The 24,660-nt window shown below is 44.5% G+C and overlaps 1 protein-coding gene across 1 annotated transcript in view; it reads right to left on the bottom strand.

Annotated features, from left to right (window-relative positions):
* dchs1a (dachsous cadherin-related 1a) overlaps positions 1-13,150 on the bottom strand; it is a 102,432-nt gene extending 89,282 nt beyond the window's left edge. The window contains exons 1-2 of the mRNA XM_031573035.2: positions 12,781-13,150; positions 117-1,937 (exon numbers count right to left, since the gene is read on the bottom strand). Of these exons, the coding sequence (XP_031428895.1) occupies positions 117-1,916 (1,800 nt within the window). The 5' untranslated portion in view covers positions 1,917-1,937; positions 12,781-13,150. The remainder of the gene's footprint in view (positions 1-116; positions 1,938-12,780) is intronic.
* Between the last annotated feature and the right edge of the window lie 11,510 nt (positions 13,151-24,660).

Here is a 24,660-nt window from a genome sequence, read left to right as displayed (position 1 = left end):
CCAGTTCCAGAATTTTGCATGAATTTTGCAGAAGACATATTGCATGTTCTAATTTACTGAATGCATTTACATTATTCAACGTGGGTTAACAGATCTTAAGTAGAACAGATTCTTACCTCTAGGAAGCAGGTCCCAGCAGAAGTGTTCTCCTTAATGGACACGTTGTAGAAATTTCTCTCGAAGACAGGCTCGTTGTCATTTATATCCTGCAATACGATGTTGACCACCGCCGTGGCGGATAAAGGGGGCTTGCCAGCGTCAGTAGCCACAACAGTAACCGTGGGCTTGGGGTCCGCCTCATAATCCAGTTGGGCCAGAGTGGTGATGATACCCGTCACGGCATCTATGCCAAACCACCCCTCATGAGTTCCATGGTCCTGAAGTATACTGTAATGGATATCTCCATTGGGCCCCTGGTCTTTGTCTCTGGCTGTGACCTGTAAAACAAAGCTTCCCGGAAAGACCACCTCAGGAATGACCTGTGTGTAGACCTGCTGGTCAAAGAAAGGCGGGTTGTCGTTGACGTCAGTGACCTGGATGATGAAGGAAGACTCGGCTCGCAAGGGCGGCGTACCCGAGTCTGTCGCCATGACGCGGAGCTCATACGAGTCCCTCTCCTCTCGGTCCAGGATCTGGTCCACACATATGAGGTAGATGATGCTGTCTTTAGTGGTCAGAGCAAATTTCCCTTCACCCCCCTCTAGGGAGACGTTGACGTTGGCGTACTCCCCATAGTCCGGGTCGGTCACAGAGATACGAGCTACATACTGCCCAGGCTGGGCACCCTCAGAGATCCGCGGGGAACCATCCTCGCTGAGGAAGATGATCGTCATGGTGGGCTGGTTGTCGTTGTAGTCTCGGACATTAATGGTGACAAAGGCGTTGGTGACCTCGGGCTGGGTGGCATTGTCCCGTGCTTGCACCACAAGTTCATGGACCCTCCTCATCTCGTAGTCGAGGGGTTTGTTTAGGGTGATGATCCCCGTGCGGGGATCAATGACAAAGTACCGTTCAGGATCACTTTGCCTTCGGTTTATTTCATACAGAACCATCCCATTATCTCCTTCATCAGCATCAGATGCAAACACCTGGACAATATTGTTACCAGGCTGCAAGTTCTCTGAAATGGTAGCATGGTAACGGCTCTGGTTGAAAACAGGGGCATTGTCATTGATATCCTGCACTGTCACATCTAAGATCATCTGTCCAGTCTTCTTAGGAGATCCTCCATCAAAAGCCTCCAAGAGGAGAGTGTATGAAGACCTCTTCTCCCTGTCCAAGATGGCATTGACTACCAGGTCCAGGTAGAGCACTTTGTTGGAACCTCTTTTGGTCTCCAGCAGGAAAGCCTGTCCATCATTCCCATCCTTAATCAGGTATCCCTGTGTGGTCAACTGGTCCTCATCAGCATCAAGGGCAGGCTCCAATGGAAATCTAGTGCCTATTACTGTTTGTTCAGGAATTTTGAATGTGGCTCTTTTCCTGGGGAACGTCGGTGCATGGTCATTGATGTCATTCACCACAATCATGACCTCCACTGCAATTCCTGTCATTGTGACTGCAAAAAAGTTATACCGGTCCCTGACCTCCCGATCCAACACTTTCGCCGTCTTTATGATGCCCGTATTCTCATCTATGTCCAGATCGCTGCCCACCCCAGTACCTTCATGGTCGGAGATGAAGTAAAGGGATGCTGTGGTGCCAGGTGGCAACCCAGCACTGATGTCGCCCACTATGGTGCCCGCTGGCTGCTCCTCGTCCAGCTGCAGCTCCAGGGCACCCAGCACGGCAGAGCAGTGGACAGTGATGAGTTCAAGGGCCACGTACAGCAGCAGCAGAGTCCTCCTGTTCCACGTGGATCCTCGATGCAGAATGTCCATTCTCGACGTGTCCGAACCCTTGCGTGCGGTCTTCATTCTGGCTCCTTCGTCCTAAACCTGTGGAATCAAAGAGACTTTTTAGAAATGCTTACAAAAAGATGAACTGTGACAGACAGCAATAGTAACTTTTTAATAGCTAGCCTATGGCTCTGGCCCCAATCTGTCACTGATCTAGATTCAGTAGATCTGTGCCAGGTCAAGGACAGATCTGTTCCATAATCAACAGTTAGCTTATTATGCATTGATCAGACGTACCAAAAAAGGCTCCCTGTTGAGTTGGGTTTCTAGTCTGCATAGGTAAGCTTTTGTCAAATAAAAGGAGGAATGCATGAAAAGCTTTCCATATGTTCCACGGGCTCTGATCCCAGCCAAACAGCGTACAATAGATCCTTCACACACATCATTTTCATCCATTACTTTCACCTAATAAGTCAACACCTTGTTCCTCCACCATAACAAAGATCCCTCCCTCGGAAGCACAAAAATCCAAAACCACAAGGCCTACCACATTTGTCCAGGAAACAAAAGAAAAGAAAAAAATACAAAGCAGAGCAAGCGACTGACCGGAGGGCCGTTTTGGCTCGACTTCCAGTTCCAATTCAATTAAGGGGGAGACGCATTGCTCTGCAGCCCGTTCTGCTATTCCATGCTTGGCCTGTAACAGTACCCTTTGGTACCTGTGTGGACAGACGTGGGGCCTGTGAAACAGAGACTGCAGGACTTGACAAAATGTTGACGCGAGGCTAGCAGACGGGGTGTAAGTCCTGACGGACCGCCTGCCCTTATGTGAAAGGCCCCCCCCTTTTACAATATTGAGTGCTCCCACCGTACACATTTCTTTTGGGGTGTTAACTTGAGGAATGTCCTCTCCCTGGCAAAGACATGCAGAGTGCGAAAACCCCAGGCTAAAAGAAGGAGGGAAGAAGGAGAAAAAAAACTGAAAGGAAAACCTATGTGATGTAGCTGCTGAGGAAAAAAAGGGGGCCCTTTTTTCAGCCACTTGTTTTGAAAGGCGTAAAACTCTTGGCCTGTTCAGGGAAAGTGGAAGTGAGGGCAGAGGCAGGTGGGTGTTTTTAAGAGAGTAAAACGCGAGCTTTGTCTGCGTGATATATTCATGCTACACGTTAAAACGCCTCATGAAAATGCCGCGACGCCTGCCAGCTATTCCCAGTAAATTACACTTGGAACAAATCACTTACCAGTGTCTCTGCCCTCAGTGTCCTCTGGACTCTTGTTTCATTTAGCATTAGTGATTTCTCTCTCATACAAATGAGGCTAATAGAGCATAGCAATCTTGGCTGTTTACAAAAAAATATGAAAATCTTGTTATATAACTAAAGATTAGTGCCTCGGTGCCACTAAATCAACTGTAAACAGAATTCAGAGAGCGTGAAACGGGAGCTAGAATATTAATGTGTGCTGGTAATAATTTGAAAGGATATGTTCATCTCGCCAAAGTTTCAAGTTTTTTTTTAAATAGAGACCCATATTAAACTGAAGATACGTTGAAAGACTACCGCACATGTGATCAAAGGAACAATGATATCAGAACACAGCTTTTCTATCATTCCCTAGCTAGTACTGACCTAAATACAAAACATCTGTGGCAAACACATAACTGTGACGAGCACAATAACATCTCTTCACCTCTTAATAATTCTTCCAGCTAGTATGATGTTAAACTCAGCATGCAGAAATCCATCATTTCCACACTTCTGCGGGACTCATCTCCCAAATCCCTATTAGTATGCCACAGCCTGCAGAGCCAGGTCTTCTGTGCTACTTAATGCAGATGAGGGGGAAAAACTGAAGTCACTTAACGAGACAACTGCATCGCTTTGGCACACTGTCTGTTTAATCTGCGAGGATCTGCGATTCAACAGGGACACAATGAAGACATGTGGGCTCCGTGAAAGTAGTCTGTCACCATCTGCGAGCGCAACACAAAACCACAAAATGTGTTGCAGGCAGGGATGAATTACTGTGTGCCTTCCTACTCCTTAGAGAGGAAATCTTGTTCCTGATCACTGTTGATTCTTTCTGCACCTTCTGACAGCTAAATCCATGCAATTTCATTTGTCTTCTTCAAGATAATTAAAAGCAAACAATAATTCAGTCCATCTTCATCAAACTATATATATATATATATATATATATGCGTGTGTGTGTGTGTGTGTATATACGTGTGTGTTATTCCTCTATTATTTCACAGAAGTAGACCCACAAGACTCCCCCCAGTGGTGTTCCTGGGTCTTACAGTGATGGCTGTAGTTTGTGGAACGTGGCATGAGATTCCTGCTTTCCGTGCTCTATTCCACATTTTCTCATTCATGCAGAAATGGCTACTCGATGCTGGTGGCAGAGCAATTTTCTCATCAGGGCCCTAGAGTTTCAATTACTCTACATTCTTCTACTGAGTGTCTGTCTCTGTGTGTGTGTGTGTCTGTCTGTGTGTGTGTCTGTGTCTGTCTGTCTGTGTGTGTGTGTGCCTAAAAGTCTGTTCAATAGTTCTCCAGTTTGGTGGCTGGTTTGATCCATGGCACTGATTGCGTGTGTTTGTCCATCTGTTCATCTTTCTCATTTATCAGCTTGCTGGTCTGTCTGGATCCTGGTGCTGTCTGTCTGTCTGTCTGTCTGTCTGTCTGTCTGTCTGTCTGTCTGTCTGTCTGTCTGTCTGGATCCTGGTGCTGTCTGTCTGTCTGTCTGTCTGTCTGTCTGTCTGTCTGTCTGTCTGTCTGTCTGTCTGTCTGTCTGTCTGGATCCTGGTGCTGTCTGTCTGTCTGTCTGTCTGTCTGTCTGTCTGTCTGTCTGTCTGTCTGTCTGTCTGTCTGTCTGTCTAGTCATTCATCCGTTTGCTGGTTTGTCTGGTTCACAGTGGTAACAGTGTGCATGGATGTGTGTGTGTGTGTGTGTGTGTGTGTGTGTGTGTGTGTGTGTGTGTGTGTGTGAGTAACACACCAGACCAGGAGGGCTCCAGGCAGTCTGCCCTGTGCTCCCTCTGGCTCGGAAGCATTGTAATTGGGGTCTACTGGAGGCCTGCCTCATACATATGGGATTCCAAAGCTCATTTCAGTCTGTCAGAGTTGCAAACCCTTCAACTTCACACACACATTCAGGGCACGACACACACTCTTTTCGTCTCCCTCACGCACACACACGCACACACACACACACACACACACACACACAAACTCACGTGCAGCTGTTCGCTTGTGCATTAACCTATATGCATACGGGCATGCACACACATAGGCATGCACAATGCACATATGCACACACACACGTATTTCCATGTATCCACAAGTCCACATGTGCACACAATCCTCATAGACACTCCTTTCATAAATTTGAACAACACATGCTAATCCCTATTTAAGTGATATGGCAACCATAGGAAAAGATTTTTTGGGCCATCTGTCATGTTCTCTCAGAAAGCCAGTGTCATACTAAACAATCCTCTAATGGAGTTCCAAATTAATGAAGTAATAATGAAGTCATCGAATCCTTTTTGTCGACAGTAAATTACTGAAAGCTGACAAATTTGGGCCCACACATATTCAGAGACGTGTTTAAATATAATGGTTGTGTCCACTCACTTCAGACACTGCACTCCTTTTTGGCACCTGCACTGTGTCGACTCAGACATCTAGTATGTTGCTTGCCAATATGGGAGTTCTTCAGACACGTAACGTTTTGTAGCTTTTTTTTGCACAGGCTATTGTTCAAGTTGTTTTGTCTTTCTTAAAGAGTAAAAAAGATACATTACCACATTTTCCAAGACATTTCAGCTAAGAAAAAACCTCAGTAACCTCCAGGTTTCATCGGAGCAGGCTAATGCTCGTAGCAAAGACCGGTGGGCACAGAGGGATTGTCCCATTGTTCCAGAGAGGCAGGACATTATAGACATTGAAATAAGTCAAGTGAAAGTACCCCACACACACCCACACACACACACACACACACACACATTCCTTTTTTGGTTTTTAATGCCCTGTTAAAACATATGGCTTTTTGGAAAAAAATGCCAGGTCACAAAACCACAAGGGTAACAAAACTACATGGTGTAAAGAGAGAGAGAGAAAGAAAGGGAGGGTGAGAGAGAGAGAGAACACAGGGAAATACAGAGAAAGAAAGAAAGAAAGAGAGAGCCTCTGTGATCAATTGGGTTTTATGATGCCCCACCGTAATGCTTGAAAAAGAAAACTTTTCCAAGTCTCCTCTGTTTGGTTTTAAATCTTGCGGTGGGAGTGTGTCATTGAGTCCAGGGAGAAGCAAATCATTTAACCATTTAACTATTCTCAACTGAATGTAGACTGACCGTGGTGACTCAAGGCCATTCATCTTCTTTTTTCGTGGCCATGTTTTGTATTCATACGGACGCCAAAGGGTCACCAAGATTGTTTTTTGCCATGTATGTGATTTACTCTTTACAACTCCAGCTGCATGCCTGGCTTAACCCACTTTTCTTATAACCCAGTAAAACCTGGGCGTAACAAGATCCCATTCACTTGGGGTATAGCAACAACACAAATGGAGATTTGTTACTGTGTAAGAATGACTTCAATCGGCCTTACAGTTCCCTCTAATCAGATGGAAAGGAGCCAGAGGCTCCGATCAAAGAGAATAACAGTCAGTTTTTATCCGGACTAGCTTTACCCAGGCATAAAGGTAGTATAACAGCACACACAGTAATGCTCAGAGATATATTAGCTTGTTCCACAAAGGGTCAAGTTCACCTTGCTCGACCGTGGAAGCATTTTATTGGTTGCACTCCAGAAATGATTTCTCCTCTAAGCAGCTTGCTCCATTTTGCTCCCTGTATCTTTAAGTCGTGGCGTGTATTCGGACCTTCGAAACCAAAAGCTGACAAAGCACATATGGCGTCTAATTACAGAAAATGGCCTAGTTCAAGGGGAAAAGAAAACACTGGCGTTACATCGGTGGCACAATATCGGCTCTGATGAGGTCTGACTCCTAAATTCGAAACATGCCCCCAGTGTGTTTATTCGCAAAGCATTTCCGAAACATTTCCAAAAGGTTTCCGATGGCTCACTGCTTGCAATTTTTTTTTTTTTAACCTCTGTGCTCACTGACTTAGCTTCGAAGGAAACAACTACGAAGAGTCTTTGGTCAGTTAGTCCCTTTTGCTGTCTTGAAGGAATGAGGTGTGTATGTGAGTGGTGTGTGTGTGGGGGGGGGGTGGAGTGTGCATGCAGTGCAGAGAGAGGGATTGTGGGCCGGCAAATTCTAAGACAATACCCCTGAACAAATACCTCTGCCGTCTTCTATTAGCCACAGCGTCCACTTCACAGAAGGGTGCCAAAGTTCTGACACTGCAAAAAAATTCGGAGCTAAACAACCCAAAATAAAAGCCACTGTCAAACATCATAAGCATTACCCCAAGGAGCTGCCAGAGATGAAACAGCCCCAGATGGCCTACGAGGCTCCATTCATTTATCAAATCACATCCTGGGCCTTGTCGCCATTCATAGATGTGGCCCCTTTGTTAATCAACACCTCTGGCTGCAGCCAAACACCAAGCTAAGGCACTTTTGAGTTTGGAAGATTCTCAGCCCAGGCTGCGATTCATACTCGCAGAGGGAACTAGTGCTTCATATTTCAGTGCAGAATATGGGGTCGACGACAATGAGAATGGCAAAGACCAAATAGCGCAAGTGCAGCCAAAACAGTGCGGCGAAATAGGAACCGTAGACTCTCAGATGCAAATCTGACCTCACAAACCGCAGGGAAACATTAGCACTTTCATTGCTGAATTATGTAAATATTTCCATTTAATGTGAAAAAAAAATAGAGAGAGAGACAGAGACAGGCAGATACAAACTGTCTGGACGAGTCAGTTGCCAGATTTGCATCTTCGAGATTATCACTCCATCTCGTGAAAACACTCTCTCCCTGAGCAGGGATACTTTTAAAACATCGCTCGGTCGAAAGGAGACGCTCCTTGCGGTGCTCCGCACACAGAAATCAAAGCCTCGCGCTAGCCGGGCCCGGCCATGAATCGCACCAAATGAGCTTCAAATTCCATATCACAGTTCCAGCTAATTCCAATAAAACTTCTGGGTCTAGGTGAAGACTGTACCTCACAAGGATAAGAGTGACAATAGCACAACCCTCTTGACATTGCATCGTGCAGATTACAATTGTATAAATCCACATTACTCCTGCTAACACGGCTAACACGTGACCTGGTGCAAACATGCACCTACTTCTACTCGCAACTACTTCTCAAGCATCAGGTATTCCATTTACTAAACGATTAAAGTGCAATTATGAACAGCCGTTGCATGATGCCTCATGTCGTCCGAGCCTTGATAAGTTGCATAAGGATTGCATTAGCTCAAACAGCCATGCCCAATGGTACCTCTAAGTTAACAAGTACGCCCCCAAGCACTAGAGATTTAAACAAACGAAAGGAGCCTCAGACTAAAAGGAAACAACACGTCCACAAAACATATTGAGTTGTTTATCTGCGGCGATTGTACGTCGCATTGTGGGGGCATCGGTGCAAACACAAATGCCCCTCGGCGTACAGGAGTTCACGGGTGCAGCCTCCACATGCCGGAAGCGATAACATCTGTGGGCCCTAACGAGTCTGGCTCAAGTGTCCAGGGAATCACAGCTGCTCCCTGCCAGGGGGTGGAGGTGGTGGGGCAGGTATGGAGCACCAGGAAAAGCCATTAAGAGGCTCTCACATGTATGTGTGTGTGTGTGTGTGTGTGTGTGTGTGTGTGTGTGTGTGTGTGTGTGTGTACCTACTGTCTGGCAATAACAAACATGCATGAGTTCGAAAAACATGGAATCTTCCTTTCGCATGTCCAGCCCATGGGACACGCACACACACACACACACACACACACACACACACACACACACACACACACACACACACACACACATAGAATCGGCTCATCCCAGCTGGGTGGGATCCATGGCGAGTGTCTGAGTGTTTGTGGAGGGAGGGCCCGCGCATCAAACAGTGAGGTACAAGAGCTCCTGGCGCCTTTGAACATGACACCAGCTGACATAGCTTCAGTTACAGTAGAGTCATTGGAAACACATGGGTTGAACAAAGCCAGGGAGCTGGAACGGGAAGGGGGGGGGGGGGGGGGGGGTTCAAACTCAATGTGTTGCATGCCGGACAACACACTTTTGGGCTTTACCCCACCGCACTGTATAAAATGACTGCTTTAAGATGTCTACTGAAACAATGAGAAGGCTTTTTTTTGGAGACAGGGGCTTGTGAGATGCAAGCCAGTCGATGTTGCCTCGGTTTAAGTTGCAACTCCAGAACAAACACTCCAATTTCTAACTAGGCTGCGATTCACTCCAGGAAAAACTTCATCTCTGACCAAGAAAATGCAGTTGTGGAGAGAACGTTTGAGTTGGTCCTTCACTGAGGAAATGGTATTTTGGAGACAGATTGAAGAGGTCTCCGGGGACAACGAGGATCCTCTTATACAATGGTGGACTCGTAAATGCCTGTGTCCAGGTGAAAACATCATCCCCGGGACACTGGCCATTGATCAGCGCAGCTGTTTAAAATGTGTGTGTGTGTGTGTGTGTGTGTGTGTGTGTGTGTGTGTGTGTGTGTGTGTGTGTGTGTGTGTGTATGGACGTGGACACACCTCTCCTCTCGCTGTAATGGGAAACACAGACTCAAAGCCATCATCCTGAAGCACGCAGGTCTAAAAGGGTTGAGTGTATATGCACGTGTGCGTGTGTGTGTGTGTGTGTGTGTGTGTGTGTGTGTGTGTTTGCATGCTGCTGTGTGTTTGATGCTGCCTGTGCACAGGCACAAATGTGCACATGTGTGCATGGACCACTGTTTGTATGAGAGAGTGTGTACATGTGTTTGTGTGTATGTGTGTGTGTGTGTGTGTGTCTGTGTGTCTGTGTGTCTGTGTGTCTGTGTGTCTGTGTGTTCATTCACTAGCTATGTGAAACACAGATGGTTCAAACTACTGTTCCACTGAAAGGTAGGCCAGTCCGAGACCCCAGGATTGCCAGATCAATCACAATGGGACCTTTGATAGATGATAGAGAGAACTAGTTTGGACTCCAATACCTCAGCAACTGTCGTTGACAAATGACCTTGGTCTTTCGGTTAAAAAGAGGTCGAGATCACCAAAGGGAATAGGAGGGCAGGAACAGACTTGAGGAATTACTTATTCAACGAGACGACAGACCAGTGATGTAATCCTTGGAATGCCTTGAAAGCTCTCTCGGCACTGGACAAAAGCTCTGTCCAGTAATTCCTTTTACTATTTTCTCTGCAAACTCCATAAATTCCCCTTAGTGTGGTACCCAACCAAACAAATGTCTCAAGTATAAAGCTCTGCTATGGTGTACTCCCCTGGTCAGTGCAAAATAGATGTGTGGGCTTCCTCCATGTCTGGATGCACCTAAAACTCCCCTCCCTGAAACCCACTCCGCACCGGGGGGAAATGAATGCCTCTGTTTGCCCTCCTGAGACTTAAGCTACGCCAGTCATGCTGACCGACGAGTTAGGCTACACCAGAGTTCTTCAGTGACATTTCTAAACATCTATGACCCTCTCCTCTCCAGTGTCTTGCTGCTATGGAAATAAACCCCAAACCCCATGAACTACAAACCTAACCCAGGAATGTCAAAACATAAACGTTGGTCAGGCAGCGATAACACAGTCGTGACTTTTAAGGGTTTGCCGATAATTGTGTTGAAACGAGTGTGTGTGTGTGTGTGTGTGTGTGTGTGTGTGTGTGTGTGTGTTCAACTGGTCGGAGAGAAAAGAAACTGACAGCAGTGAAAATGAGCATCGGACGCTGTCAGATATTTGATGAATGGACTGAGGGGCAGAGATGGGAGGGGCACTACATTCGTATCCCTGAGGAAGACAAACACAAGGAGAAGTGGAGACCCCGGGCTGAGCCAATGTGGCGTCTCAACCATGGCAACCCTTCCACAAAGCCACCAAGTGTGTGTGTTTGTGTGTGTGTGTGTGTGTGTGTGTGTGTGTGTGTGTGTGTGTGTGTGTATGTGTGTGTGTGTGTGAGTGAGTGAGAGAAAAAGAGAGAGAGAAGAGAGAGAGAGAAGAAAGAGAGAAAGAGAGGGAAGAAAGAGAGGAATAACACCCAGTTGAGTTGGAATGGATTTGTCAAGACGAAAGGAAGGCTACTTCACGCTTGGTGAGCACAGGCCTGGCCTATCACAGTGAATATTAATTATCACCACCTTCTGAGAATCATTTGGAATGTGGTCAAGGGGACACAATAGCACAGCATTCCACTTCCTTAACAAAAGAATTCCTCTGATAAACCAATTTAGGAAGGAATGTCTTAGCCAGGGAACTGAAGATCTATACGCACCAATATGTCATCCAAGAGCAATAATTGACCACTGAGTAATAGTAATGTGCTTTCACTAATGTTATTTTGTAGCCATTTCCTTTGAAATGAACTGAGTGGCCAACAAAAGTCACCTCAACTGCTTTGGGCCATAAAGCATGAGTTTCAATCTAAATATTGACTGGATTTCATTTGAATGATTGGAATCGTCTGCAGATAATCTAAACATTTGAATGCTTTTATTTACAGTTAATTTAATTAATTTCATGATGTTAATGATTATAAGGATATGGGGTTATAATGCCAGCCACGCAATAAAGCTCCAGTTTCATGAGTCTTAAGAGACAGATTCAGGTCACTTCCTACCGATGCACAGCATGATTTACACTTTATTTGAACAACGAATTAAGGGGTTACTGTGTCTTATCTGTACTCAGTCACTTATCTTCACATAAACGTTTGGGAAACCGTATTATAGAGAAACAAAGGAGGAAAGTCATATAAACAGTGCTAAACATGTGAATTTAGATTATAACAGGGTGTCTTGGCCTGACTCCAAGGTCCCTACTTGTGATTTTCCAGCGGTTCTCTAAATTAAATGCCCATGTCTCCTGCCAAAGAGGTTCAAATCTCCCGTATGCTTGCACAAACAACTCAATCAAGTGCTTCACTGCACTATATGCAGACAGATTGACCACTGCACAGACCCCACCAACTTGGGCATTGACAAGACTGATTAGGTCTGATAGAAATAAAAAGGCATTCACTGAACGTTTGTGCAATACACGTATAGTTACTTTCATATTTCCATACGTTAATCAGTGCGTCATTCAATACTTGTAGCATGTTAATAACAACGTATCCAGCTGTATCTTTTGTCGAAACATACGGCCACAGCGGTTTCCCTAATCTCATTTTGCAGAGGTAGACCGAGAGCTCTCCCCTCCCTTCTACCACAGAGGCAAATCAAACAATGAGTTCAATCTTTCCGAATGATGGCATCTTATAGCTTCCATATTTGTATGTGAGATATGTAGACTTCGAATGCTCTTGTGATATATATCGCTCAAACTGGGTAACTTTGGAGACACATTTTAACCGATATAAGACGAAATGAAATGCAATACAATTTAAATCCAAGATTATTGTTTCCCTATGATCAATCATCATTAATAAACATTTTGCACTTGAAGAACGAATGCGTCCCGAGGCATACCCATCATCATTTCATTCTTCCAACAATACTCATATCTCTGGCTTGATTGGGACATGTGGGTATCGTCTCCTCTCCGTTTTACAACGGCATACTTAATTTACGTCCAGACACAAAGTTCTGGTTATATCCGTACAACGTGTTGGTTTGCTCTTATTTCTTTACAATAACAATAACAAAATGTTACAAAACAAACAGTTTCTAAAGAAATGCGGTAACTTTATGATGCAGGGCGTCAACACGCGCTTCTCACAGATAATTACGCTTGATTATCAAGTCTGAGTGGTCTGCATCTGCAATGTATCAGCGCGCACACTGACAGGCAAATGTAACGGCCACTTACATTCATCTGTTCCTGCTTTGGCCAAGGTATGCGTCCGCTGAAAGAATCCCAAACTGCACAAAATCCAAGACGATCCCCTTGCTTGTCTGCAGACAATATTGAAGTCCAACTCTCCCGTTAAATTATATCCATTTCAGTGACTGGATTTCTGTATCCGTTAGATATTCCCGGGAAGTTGTGCTTTTGAATCCGTTGACTTTCCGCCTTTAAAGGTGTGAGTAATGTAGTACAACGTAAAGTGACTGACTTGCCCTCCTTCCTTGGGTACCTTACTCTGGTCTCAGTGTTGCGAACGGCAAACAACCACCTCGTCGGCATCGGCAACAGCATCCACTGTACCAGTTTCGTATTCAGGCACACTCATTGCACCTCTGTGAGTGCAATCTGACACCAGTCCTGGACCGTCCCCCAATCTCATTTGGATAATTTATTCACCACGTGTAAGTGAACAGTGAGTAACCGAGAACAGAGGGGGGCGCTCAAGCGGAGCCACGTTGAGGGTTTACTTTTGACATGAGGCTCTGGTGCCACCAAGCTTAATTCATGGGAAGCAAAGTTTATTTGAATTTCTGTGCAGATCTAGGATACATATACAGTGCTGCCAATAACTTATACTATACTGTACTATATAGTTTAAAGAATTAATCAGAAGGAAAATGAAATGAGGGGTGTGAAGATGACGGACACTGTGCTCTGATACATTGTTAGGGAGAGTAAAAGGAAGAGAGAGAGAGAGAGAGAGAGAGAGAGAGAGAGAGAGAGAGAGACTTCTTCCAAAACTATGGCTGCAGACTGAAACATGTATTGCAGTAGCCTGTAACTAGGGCACTCCCTAATTACATTACTTCTTTCCTCTGTGAAAGTGAATTTCTGAGCATTAAACAAGTACAACTTTTTACATCTGAAGACGGCCAGCTGCTGTTTAAGGTATTCACATTTTAATTGTAATGTGAAGGAAAAACACATAAAATGCCCCTAAAATGTTATTAAAAATGAAAATACTTTTCTGCATACAAGAAATAATGACAGGCAGGTAGCCTGCACAGCAAAAACTCCCACTGACGGACATAGCCATTGTCTAAGAAATTGTAGCAGTCTGTAGTTAGCAATCCAGAAATTAGAAAAAAGAGGCCAAAAATCACCTAGACCCCATGACATTTGCCGAACAACACGTCAGAATCACGGGCCGTCTATGTCCATTTCCTTCTGATGGGCCATGACAACTGGGTTGTCGGGTTTTAATATGTGTACTCAATTGTGCGTTTCGCTGTCACTGTAGATTTTTGCTAAATGTGCGTGATTTGTCAGCACATCGCCTTTTAAGATGCCTCTCACGCTTCCAAAGACCTCCGATACACCACAGCTAGGCTCCGCAAACCCATATTGACATTTACAGACGTGATGTTTTGTGAAGTGCTAAAGAGACGAGCGGAAAGTTTGAGAGCAGTCATTTCTCGTAATGGGAGCAGTTAATCAAAACCTTTAATGGCATTAAAATCGGTCAGCACCAGCATTTTACCGGCACCACATAGAGCACATTTAAAGCCTCGGTTGCCCAGAGACACATTAGGGCTGTTTTTATGTTACACAGGCCTCTGTTTGTTCTCAGCTGCCGTTTCCATAAATCCAGCAGAAGGTCTCCGCGAGAGTCCCAGCACCTCCAATTATGTGGCTTGGCTATGTTCAAATATGCGGATGCTTTCAATTTCGATGCAAAGTATTTATAGTGGGAGCCACGTCTTTGGCCCTCTGGAGGATAGAGAAATGAAAGGCCGAGGCCAGGCCAATGCCCTTGCCAAGACTAGGCAGGTAGGCTTCCCACGTTCCCTTCCTGCCCCCTGGCCTGGCCAGGCCAGTCTGCCAACTCTTGGCTGTGAATGCAAAGCCGATCGTCAAGGTACCGCTGTCTCAGAGGCCAAGACCCAAGGGTGCGCTGGAGTTTTTATTTCAGCTCCAGTGGTGGTAGAGCAGTCGTTCTCAAAGTGTGGTCCGCCATTGCCCACCTAGTGGTCTGCGACGGTCACAAGTAAATTATTGCGACATTTCTAACATACAACTCAGAACGAAGAGAACACAGTCAGTAGTAGCCTAATCTATTAAAGAGTAGCCTAATCTATTGACAAGGTCACGGTCATGTAAATGACTGGCATTTGTACAGACGGTGCAACTGCGATGACTGGAAAACATAGAGGATTAATAGTGCGAGTATGCGCAGTAGCACCATTGGCCACGGCAACACATTGTTGCATTCACAGAGAACAGCTGGCTGTCAAGAGGATGCCCCCGTGTCTCAAAACAGTACTGGACCAGGCTGTGAAATTGGTTAATGTAATGCAGGGTCACTCCCGCCGCGGAGCTGCATTCAAACAAGTGGTCCTTGGTCTGAAAAAGTTTGAGAAACACTGTGGTAGAGGATGGGGGTCAGAAGGACTGATAGATGCTGGGTGTGTTTGTGGTGGTGCAAATACAGGAATTAGGGTGGGTGCACTTTACTTCCCTTGCATGATCAAGAGCAACATTCACTTCCTACTCCTTCTGTCAAGCTCTATGCTTGTGTAAGACTGTACATGGCGAACAATACACTGAAGGGAACCTGTAGGGCACTGGTATCATTTTAACAGTCGATAACTACAGTGGATATGTCAAACCCCTTAAAAACACACCCTGCCTCTGGACATCCAAATCCTGGCGCAAGTACACAAAACAAGACAGAGACCTCATCCCCTTACTGTTGATTATTTTTGTAAGACCATCCATGTCCAGGGGAGAAAAAAAACCATCTGATATGATAAATTGTCTGAGCGTTTTGTTTTCGTTTCTTCCCCATCCTGTCTGGGCCTTGCAGGACTCCGATTTAAGTGCCGTCCACCGTAAGGACTTTGTGGAAAGAGAGGTGCAGGTCCAAAGAGAGGAGGAAACAGCACTCATAAAATATTTCAGCAAACTTCAGAATGTGAGGGCCAAGCAGATCAAGTAAAGGGAACGAGAAGGGGGAAGGCAGGATTTGAGTCATTTTTCACGTCTTAGGGTGATTAGGGAGGTTTTGCACACAAACCTGACACTTGCAAAAAAAAGCTAAAATGTTTTTTTTTCCAAGCCACATAGAAACAACTTAACTCCTTACATTTCTGTAAACATATTTGGCAAAAATACATTACTTTACAGTAAAAGGTTGACCGTATAAAATGCCCCTGAAATGTTATGAATAATGAAAATACTTTTCTGCATACAAAAAGGTAGCCTGCACAACAAAAACTCCCACTGATGGACATAGCCATTGTCTAAGAAATTGTAGCAGTCTGTAGTTAGCAATCCAAAAATTAGGAAATAGAAACCAAAGATCATCTGAACCAGGGCCAGTTTTCCAGAATAACCAGTCAAACAATGATTACTGCTGTCTTCATGGTCGGCCTGCATATGGTAACTATGTTTAAGCGCAGCACCACGGGGATCAGGAGGGCGCGTCACAACTGATTCGAGAGATTGAGATGTTTCATATGGTTTAGGATGTTACGACCGTACATGGAGTCATCCTGAAAAACACACCATATTGTTTATTTATACCAGTAATGCTCAGAGGGTCGACAGAACTAGCAACAGGAGAATGGGAGGAAGAAAGGAAGTGATTTCTCTCACACACAGGAACCATCAGCATCACTGAAATGTTCTCATGACTTGTAAATTTGGACGGAACGAAAATGATCTATTCTTTTTGGATCCCCTCTCTGCAAAAGAGGAAATGCGTTCTATAATGTTAAAGTCCTTCTGTCTGAAAACTCCTGGAGAAAAATATGAAGGTCGTGGCACGCATCTCTCTCGCTCTCATTTCCCTCGCTTTTTCTGGCAGCAGATATGCTGATGGTTTTCATTTCTCTGCCAGATAAGATCATTAGTTCTCACTAACACAGAATATAAATTGCTTCATCCAAAAATATCCTGAACTATTTTCTGCAACCCTATGTCTGCCCTTATACAAAATGAGCCAGCGCTGTGAATTGCAAGCCATAATGAATAGGAAAGCAATGACAGTGCAGGATAACATCATCATCCAAGACTGCAATTTCCCTTTCAATTGTCACTGAGCTATGCCGTCAGGATGGATTCTGTGTCAAATCTGTACAAAAAATTACAAACAATTTGTTTTGTTGTTTGTTACATAGGCAGTCTGGAATGGATAGAACTGCACCCGATCACTTTCATGGTTAGTGACTAACGGGAGGCTACCCTTAATGTAGACCTGCTAGCACAAAGGAAAACCCAGACAGTCTCATACTTCTAATCATTACTGGATATAGATAGAAAATAACCCCTTTTATTTCTTTCCCTCTTTGTAGCACAGAAAATGACCTCATTATTTCAATTCTCTAGCACCTTACTGTGTTACTCATTAAATACATAGTCAATGATTCTGTTTGATGAGGCTGGTCATCAGTTCATTAAGACTCCCCATCTGTTATCCTAAGTGTGGATACTGTGGCTCTACAGTATTTAAGAGCAGTGACCCAGGGCTGAAGCTTGCTCCATATAAACCGATCTGCGCGGCAGGAGAAGTATTGCTCATTGTCCAGCACAGTGAAGCTGCGCGATTACAGCCAAAAAGACAAACCAGACATGTCATCGCTTGGCTTGTTTGCGCTAAGCTTCCCTCAAATCTTTCTGTTCTCACAGTCAAGATACTTTTTAAAGACCAGGCTACACGGAGAAAATTCACCCTGAATGTTTTTCGCCTATAAGCCAACACGCATCATTACATATTTGCTCTATTACATTATCCATTTTCGAGTGCACAGTGTCCAGCCAAGTTCTTTTATAAGCCTCTACCAGCAGAACGCCGGTGGCCTGGCGGTACTGTATTTAAAACAGACCCATAATCAGTCCAGCCCGGTTGTGTACCCACTGGAAAAGACACTCCTTGCAAAGTCTTTAAAAATGACTGATGCTGTCCTGACTTTTAATTGCATGTTAACCAGTGCTTGAAGCTAATTGCTGTGAGATAGATATCATATATGGTGTGTTTACAGTTGGCCTCCTGGTAACTCCCTGATTAAGGAAATCTACCAGGGGACCATATGCAGCCAATACGAGGCCAACACTGCTGCTAGCAAGAACAGCGAAGAGGACAGTTTAAGCTCTTGCCCTCTTTACCTCCCTATTATAGCTTTAACCTTATTTGTCAAGTCTGAAGTTTGTAATAGCCGGATCATTTTAAACCAAACTGAAATGGCTGCTCAAACCCACACCATCCTTCCCCGCCAGTCAAGTCAGAGACACCCTGCTGGGAGAGTGCTGTTGGGTTTTTAGAGTCCGTCAAACCTTATTAAAAGTGATAAGCAATAGAGTTGGCACAGGGAGTGTTTATCTAATTAGAAGAGTTCCAGAAACTTTCCAGCTACATCATTTAAAAAAAATAATGAGAAGATGTATGTCTTATTTAGACAGTTTGAAAACATAAGACAGCTACAAGCTTGTGCTTCTTCTCTGTCCACACATTCTCCCTGTCAGGACTAATACGGTGTTGGCTACACTTGGTAATGAGCCCATTTATTTTACACATTAGAGCTAAACGGTCCGTTTTTATCCCACAGCCTTTCCCCGGCCCCTTCAGATGAAAGGTTCTATGTTGTGCGCTCTGCCGGCTCCGTGGTCCTGGACTTCGCATCATTTCAGACCAGCGGCAGCAGCACCGGCGACTCCAGATGGAAAAGCAAGGTGCCGTGATGGCAGAGGGATCTGCTATACTACTTTGAGGTCGGCCTGCAATCCACATCACAAGAGCCACGGCCTTTGTAATTACTCAGTGCGATGGCTATTTTGGTGATACTCTACCACGGACGGGTCGGCAAACCAGCGCGCCCCGGTTGCCATGGTGCCGCTGGAAGCCCAGGAAAGAAATAATAAACAAGTATCCAATAGGTGCCCTGACCCCGTCGCAGCAAAATGGTGCAGTAATGCAGCAACGCAGGTTGATTTGGACAAGTGCCGAGCACACAGGCATTGCCCACTTTTTACTGCGTGTGTTATGCGGTGAATTCATGAATCATTAATCTGATGTGGGCTAGGGTCATAAATAGAGAGTGAGACTGCAGAGTTTTTGCCTTTTGCTAACGTGGGTGTTTGGTGACCTTCATCAGAGAGCAACTAACTATGGAGAGGACTGGCCAGACCAGTTAAGCAGTTCATATAGTTACATGTTACTGCAATACATGTTTCAGTCTGCAGTAATAGTTTTGGAAGAAGACCTTTCCTCGCTCTCTCTCTCTCTCTCTCTCCCTCTCTCTCTCTCTCTCTCTCTGTGTCTCTCACTCTATCTGTCTCACACACACACACACACACACACACACAATAACAAACTATAAAACCAGGAACTCTGAGCTGAAGATGGGAAAGAATGAGGTGTTATAATCACTTTTTTTAAATGATTAATGCTGCTATATAAATGAGTACAATTGAATTGCTGTTACTGTTAGTGTTGCAGCCTTCACTTTCAAGGTAGTAGGCTGCAGGCTGTTACTTTGAGAGTCTAGTCTCTGTGTTTTAGAATTGTAATGAAACCATAGAAAATGTGAATATGAAAAGAACTTTAAAAGAAAAAAAAGAGTGTGGATTTAGGATATATGTATAAATAAATAAATAAATAACTTCCAAACAGTAGTACAGTACAGTATACCATCCTATAAAATTATTAAGAAATTGGATCCATTGTTATCAGTCATTTGTGTGTGACATGGGTGCCTCTTTCAGCATGGTGTCTCACATGGGGTATTCATGGGCAGGTTCGCTATCTTTTGATCTAAATCCAATAATCTAGAGAAAATGATGTAACCAGTAATTGTAAGTAATTTCTTCATGAGGTAAGAAACATGAGGTACTAGGATAAGAATTATGTCATTTGCTAGCCTTGTATTAAAACAAACACTGTAGTTCACAAGAAAGAAAATACCAAATGAGCTTGTGATAAATGAACACATTTTTCTCTCTTCTTTCTCTCATTTATAATGCGTAGTGAAAGAGCATTTCATTAAAAAGCAGCAGCATTCTGCTAAAGCTATCTTCATAAATAATTTAATTTATTAGCACTACTGTTATCAGTTACCATGCACATTGGGTTACTGCTAGCCAGTGATGGTAATCTAGGTAATTAATTAAATGCTAACAATCACAGAAACTCAAAGTTCTTTCTTTTGTAATCGTAAGTGTTGAATGGGTTGTGTTTCCTCATTGGTGATAAAGTGGAATTCAATAACTTGGATATAGTTTGGTAAGATAATTGTCTAACAGTGAACATGTGTATTGCATAATTCCTCTGACACCCTGATACTCAGGCTGCATTTAAGATAGGTGAAGAGGATGTGAGCCAGCTCTTCCAGAGACAGAAAACCAGGAAAGCACCAGGTGTCTCCCCCTCCTGTCTTAAAGCCTGTGCGGACTACCTGTGCTGGCTCCTATCTCCACACCGATCTTTAAGAGTTCAGTGGAGCTGTGTTAAGTCCCCTCCTGCTTCAAACGCTCCATCCTCACCCCTAGAAACCCTCTATCACAGCAGGACTGAATACCTACAGGCCTGTCACCCTGATGTCTGTGGTCACAAAGTCCTTTGAACGACTGGTGTTGGCCCACCTGAAGAACGTCACAGGACACCTGCTGGACCACCTGCAGTTTGCCTATGGGGGCAAACAGGTCAGTGGATGATGCAGTACCACACAGGACTGCACTGCATCCTGCAACACCTTGACTGCCCAGGCACATACGCACATATGCAAGGATCCCGTTTGAAGACTTCAGCTCTGCGTTCAACACCAATATTCCAGAAATCCTCTTCTCCAAACTCCCAGCTCACTGTATCCCTGCCATCTGTCAGTGGATCATCACCTTCCTGACAGGTAGGAAACAGTCATTTCTGGTAAATGGACAGTCCCAGATGACATGTCCTTCCTCATGCCACCACTCTCATAAATAGCTGACCAGCATCATCTGCTATGCCATAGCTACTCTTGTTTTCTTCAGTTAGTTCTTACACCCTGCTTCTACAAAAACTGTATTGTACAAACACTCATACTGTACATCACAATTTCATTTTAACATGTGATGCACATTATTGTCTTTTACACTACCACATACACTTGCAATTTCTGTATGTTGTTTGTCTATTTATTGGTTTTATATTGTGTATTGTCTGTAAATAATATTTATATTGTCTTTGTATTGTCTGTATTGCTTGAGAGTCACCAATGGCCGTAACCAAATACCTTGTGTGTGTCAACATACTTGGTCAATAAATCTGATTCTGATTCTAATCTGCTCAATGAGATCACCTGTGAAAACTGTCTTTACAAGCAGAGCGAACTCTGCCATAGATGAAACCAACAGCACATACGTAAAGCAAAGCGCACAGCCACACCTTCAGATGGATGGCCTAAACAAGGGGTTCCAAACGAATCATCAAATCATGGCCCTGCTATTGCAGTACAGAGGTTACATCACAGCACAACAAGGAGGCTGGCATCCATTCTGTGTTGTGGATACAGTACGCAAACAAGTCATTTTAATTACTCGCATCAGTTAGCAAGTTACAGTAATGGCAATTAACTCTGCAACTGGTGCAATACAACATAATTGTCAGAGAAAATTAAGCATGACTAAAAATTCAAATCAACCCGTCTCTCCTGCAAAGCATTCCTTCACAGAATGTGAAAACCATTCAATTGTCCTATTTGACTTTAACCTAAACATATCAAAGCCTTTTAAATGTCCCCTCACTCCCGTGACTTCGTAAATGTTTGTGGTTCTGTCACTTCTTTTATTGATGTAGTCAAACAACATTTAAGTTCTTCTCCAGAGCATTATGCATCATATGATCATTGTCTACAGCATTGCCAGAGTGAAATAGCTGGAACTTCAGATGTCACTTTGAAATTCAAATCGGCTGGCTTCATGCGGTTTATTTTTGCATTGTTTTGGGAATACCATTATGCTGTTTACAGTGCTTTGTCAGTTTCCTTGGGAGCTGCCATTGTGTCATTTTCTCCTTTTTGGAGGGGATGTCAGATTAGTGAGACTTCTCATGCATGATTGACTCTGATGACAAACTAGTTTGGATGGCTTACACTCACAAACACTGAACTCAAAAACCTCTAGACCTCTCATGTGATCAGTGACAAACAGGGTTGGGGAGTAACTAGTCAAATGTACAGATACATTTGTATGAACTTATTTGATCTAAACACTGTTGCCTCTGCCACTTAAATCAAAATCATGTGCACTAAAACAGAGCCCTCTTTTAAAGCTCTGGTTTTCTCATATTGGAGATATGTAAGGCCACCATGGTCCCCTTGACGAATTTCGCATGGGGTGCCGCTGCACATAGAGAGGGGGGGTGGGGCAGTGAAGTGGCCTCTGTGTAGCCAGAAGTCTGGTCTGCACTTTTTATTAAGAAAGACAAAACACGAACCTATAGGTTGCGGGCAGACATTTTGAACCCCTGGTACTATTTATGAGGGGGAAACACGAGCCCAGCCTTGTTATTATTATGTTTAATAGCTGTGAGGAGAGCCTGTGTGGTGTTGGTGTGGCGGTCAAGGCGGACGCATACGAGGCACACCTGCTCTTTTATCTTTGTGTTGGGTTTGAGGTGATATATAAACATTGGACCGGCTACACTCTCCACAGCGATAAACTAAAGATGATGGAGGCTCACATTATCCAGAGATATGGCGACTGTAATGCATGTGGCATCGCGTGTACGTAGCGCAAGGTTGTGGAGTGTTAAGAGCGTCAAGTTCTGAAAAAAGTGTGCGTGTGTATGTGTGTGTGTGTGTGTGTGTGTGCGTGCGAGAAAGGGAATGTTAAGAGAAGAGACAGGGTGAGAGAGTCAGAGTGCGGGCCACGGGCAGGGGGGAGGAGGGGGGATCAGGATCTGTCTGTGTGTTGTATCAAATAGTGGGTTGCAGGATTGGATATCCTAGAGGGGGGAGAGAGGGGCTTTAGCAGGGTTCACAGATGGTTTCTATTAGGGGAGCCATTTCATGCTAACCTCTTTGTCATCTCCTTGTTCCTCATCTTTAGACAAAAGCACACTTTTATTGGGCCACTGTTTTGTGTTTCTTACCTCTCAAAATGTAACCTCTAAATGCTACCCTTTGTCAACCATTGCACTTAAGAGACTGGCAAATGTGTGTTCCTCTTCTGAAGTCTGGCATATTCATAGTTTCTTCACAAGATTCATGGTTGATTTGGAACCTGCTCTGAGGAAATCATCCATACATTAGGGTCCCACAATGTAACAAGGATCAGTGACTTGAGGAAAAATACAAGCACAAAGGACTTTCAGTCTACCATCAGGAGCCAGTATTTCTTATTGGTGCTCTGAACCGCATTTTAAACATCCAACTGGAGAAAGGCCCCATTGTCGGCCTCAATCAAAGACCAGTATATTTTCCTTTAATTTCATGAGTGAATAAGAAATTATGTCATTCGCCTGAGCTGCCAAAGCTGCCGAAGACTCCGGTGCATGAAAGGCGCTCAACATTCATCCTAGAGAAACAATCCCACTGTCGTCCCCCCCCCCTCCCCCCTCCCCCTTTCAGGCTTCGGCGTCCCCCCAATGCCAACTTACTGCCTAACTTCGTTACCCCGTGTTGTTATCTTGGGATGCTGAAAAAAAGGAAAATGATCGTTTCCTCCGCGTGCGCCAAAAGCAGGGTTGGGTTTCATCAGCACATAGATGGCGATCTTTTCCCCCTTCTAAAGCGCACCGATGTTCTGTGAAGGGCCTGCACAGCATCAAAGGGAGGCCGGCTATCGGACTCCACCATCAAACAGCTCCTTCCTTGTTTTCACAAGATGCAGCTTAATGGGCCGCAAGTATAGACGCTCTTTTTGTAAACAGTCACTTCTACGGTTGCTTTTTCAATAACTGCATTACAAACATTTACTTTCAGCTTACTTATAACAGCTCCTCATGTGAGAAACAGTGACTGCTTTGTAAACGGCGGCAGGTTCCCTTCTTTCCCCGTGTATAATCTGGGAAATCATAAGTCATGTATCAGTCAAACCCATTCACTCGCTCATTCTTCTTCCGGTAAACTAAATCAAGAGACAAAGTAGGGGACAGATACAGATGCTGGGCAGGATACGATGCATTAGATGAGTGCACCACAACAATTTATCACCACCTGTCATCAACTCCTCTCTGGTACCGCATTGTACTCGTGGTAGGAGAGAAGTCAAGGCAATTGATCACACATGGCCATCTTTGGAGTTCACTGTTCACAGGACTGTGGATGCTTGCCCGGCAGGACTTGGCACAGGGGAAGGGTACCGACCCCTTACAGTGAGGCAGCGGTGGCACATGTTCAGATGGCGCCAGTGGATTACTGATTCACAAACAAAGACACTACACTCTTTAACCAGATAACAGGAGGAGGCTCTACATTTAAAATTCTAAATTTTAAAATTCTAAACCACACAGTACTTTACAGATCAGTCATTTCCTGATTGAAGAGCTGCGAGGTTTCATTTTAGGGTCATTGGGGTGAAGATGGTCAGTGTCAATAAATCTTTATTTACAGCAGGTTGAATGTTACATTAAATCATGCTGTTTGGACATACGCTACATATTGATCAGTATGTGTTCCACACCTCACTCCTCCTCCACTCCTGGTTTGATTGATGCAGCACTCATGGCGGATGAGTCATTGATCAAGTATGGCTGTCCTTCGGGTGAGCTGTTTACAGCAAAGAGGAAGCTACAGCCCACCAGCATCTGGTAGCACTAAAGGGGCTGCCATCTTGGTACTGTAGGGGGGACAGAGGTGGCACATTATCAGTGGAGAACCAGCGCATTGCCAAGCCCTCAAGCACACTTGTTTATCCACCGTCCTC

Source organism: Clupea harengus, chromosome 9 (genome assembly GCF_900700415.2).
Source record: "Clupea harengus chromosome 9, Ch_v2.0.2, whole genome shotgun sequence".
Classification (NCBI taxonomy): Eukaryota; Metazoa; Chordata; class Actinopteri; order Clupeiformes; family Clupeidae; genus Clupea; species Clupea harengus.
This window is presented reverse-complemented; position numbering and strand designations above follow the sequence as displayed.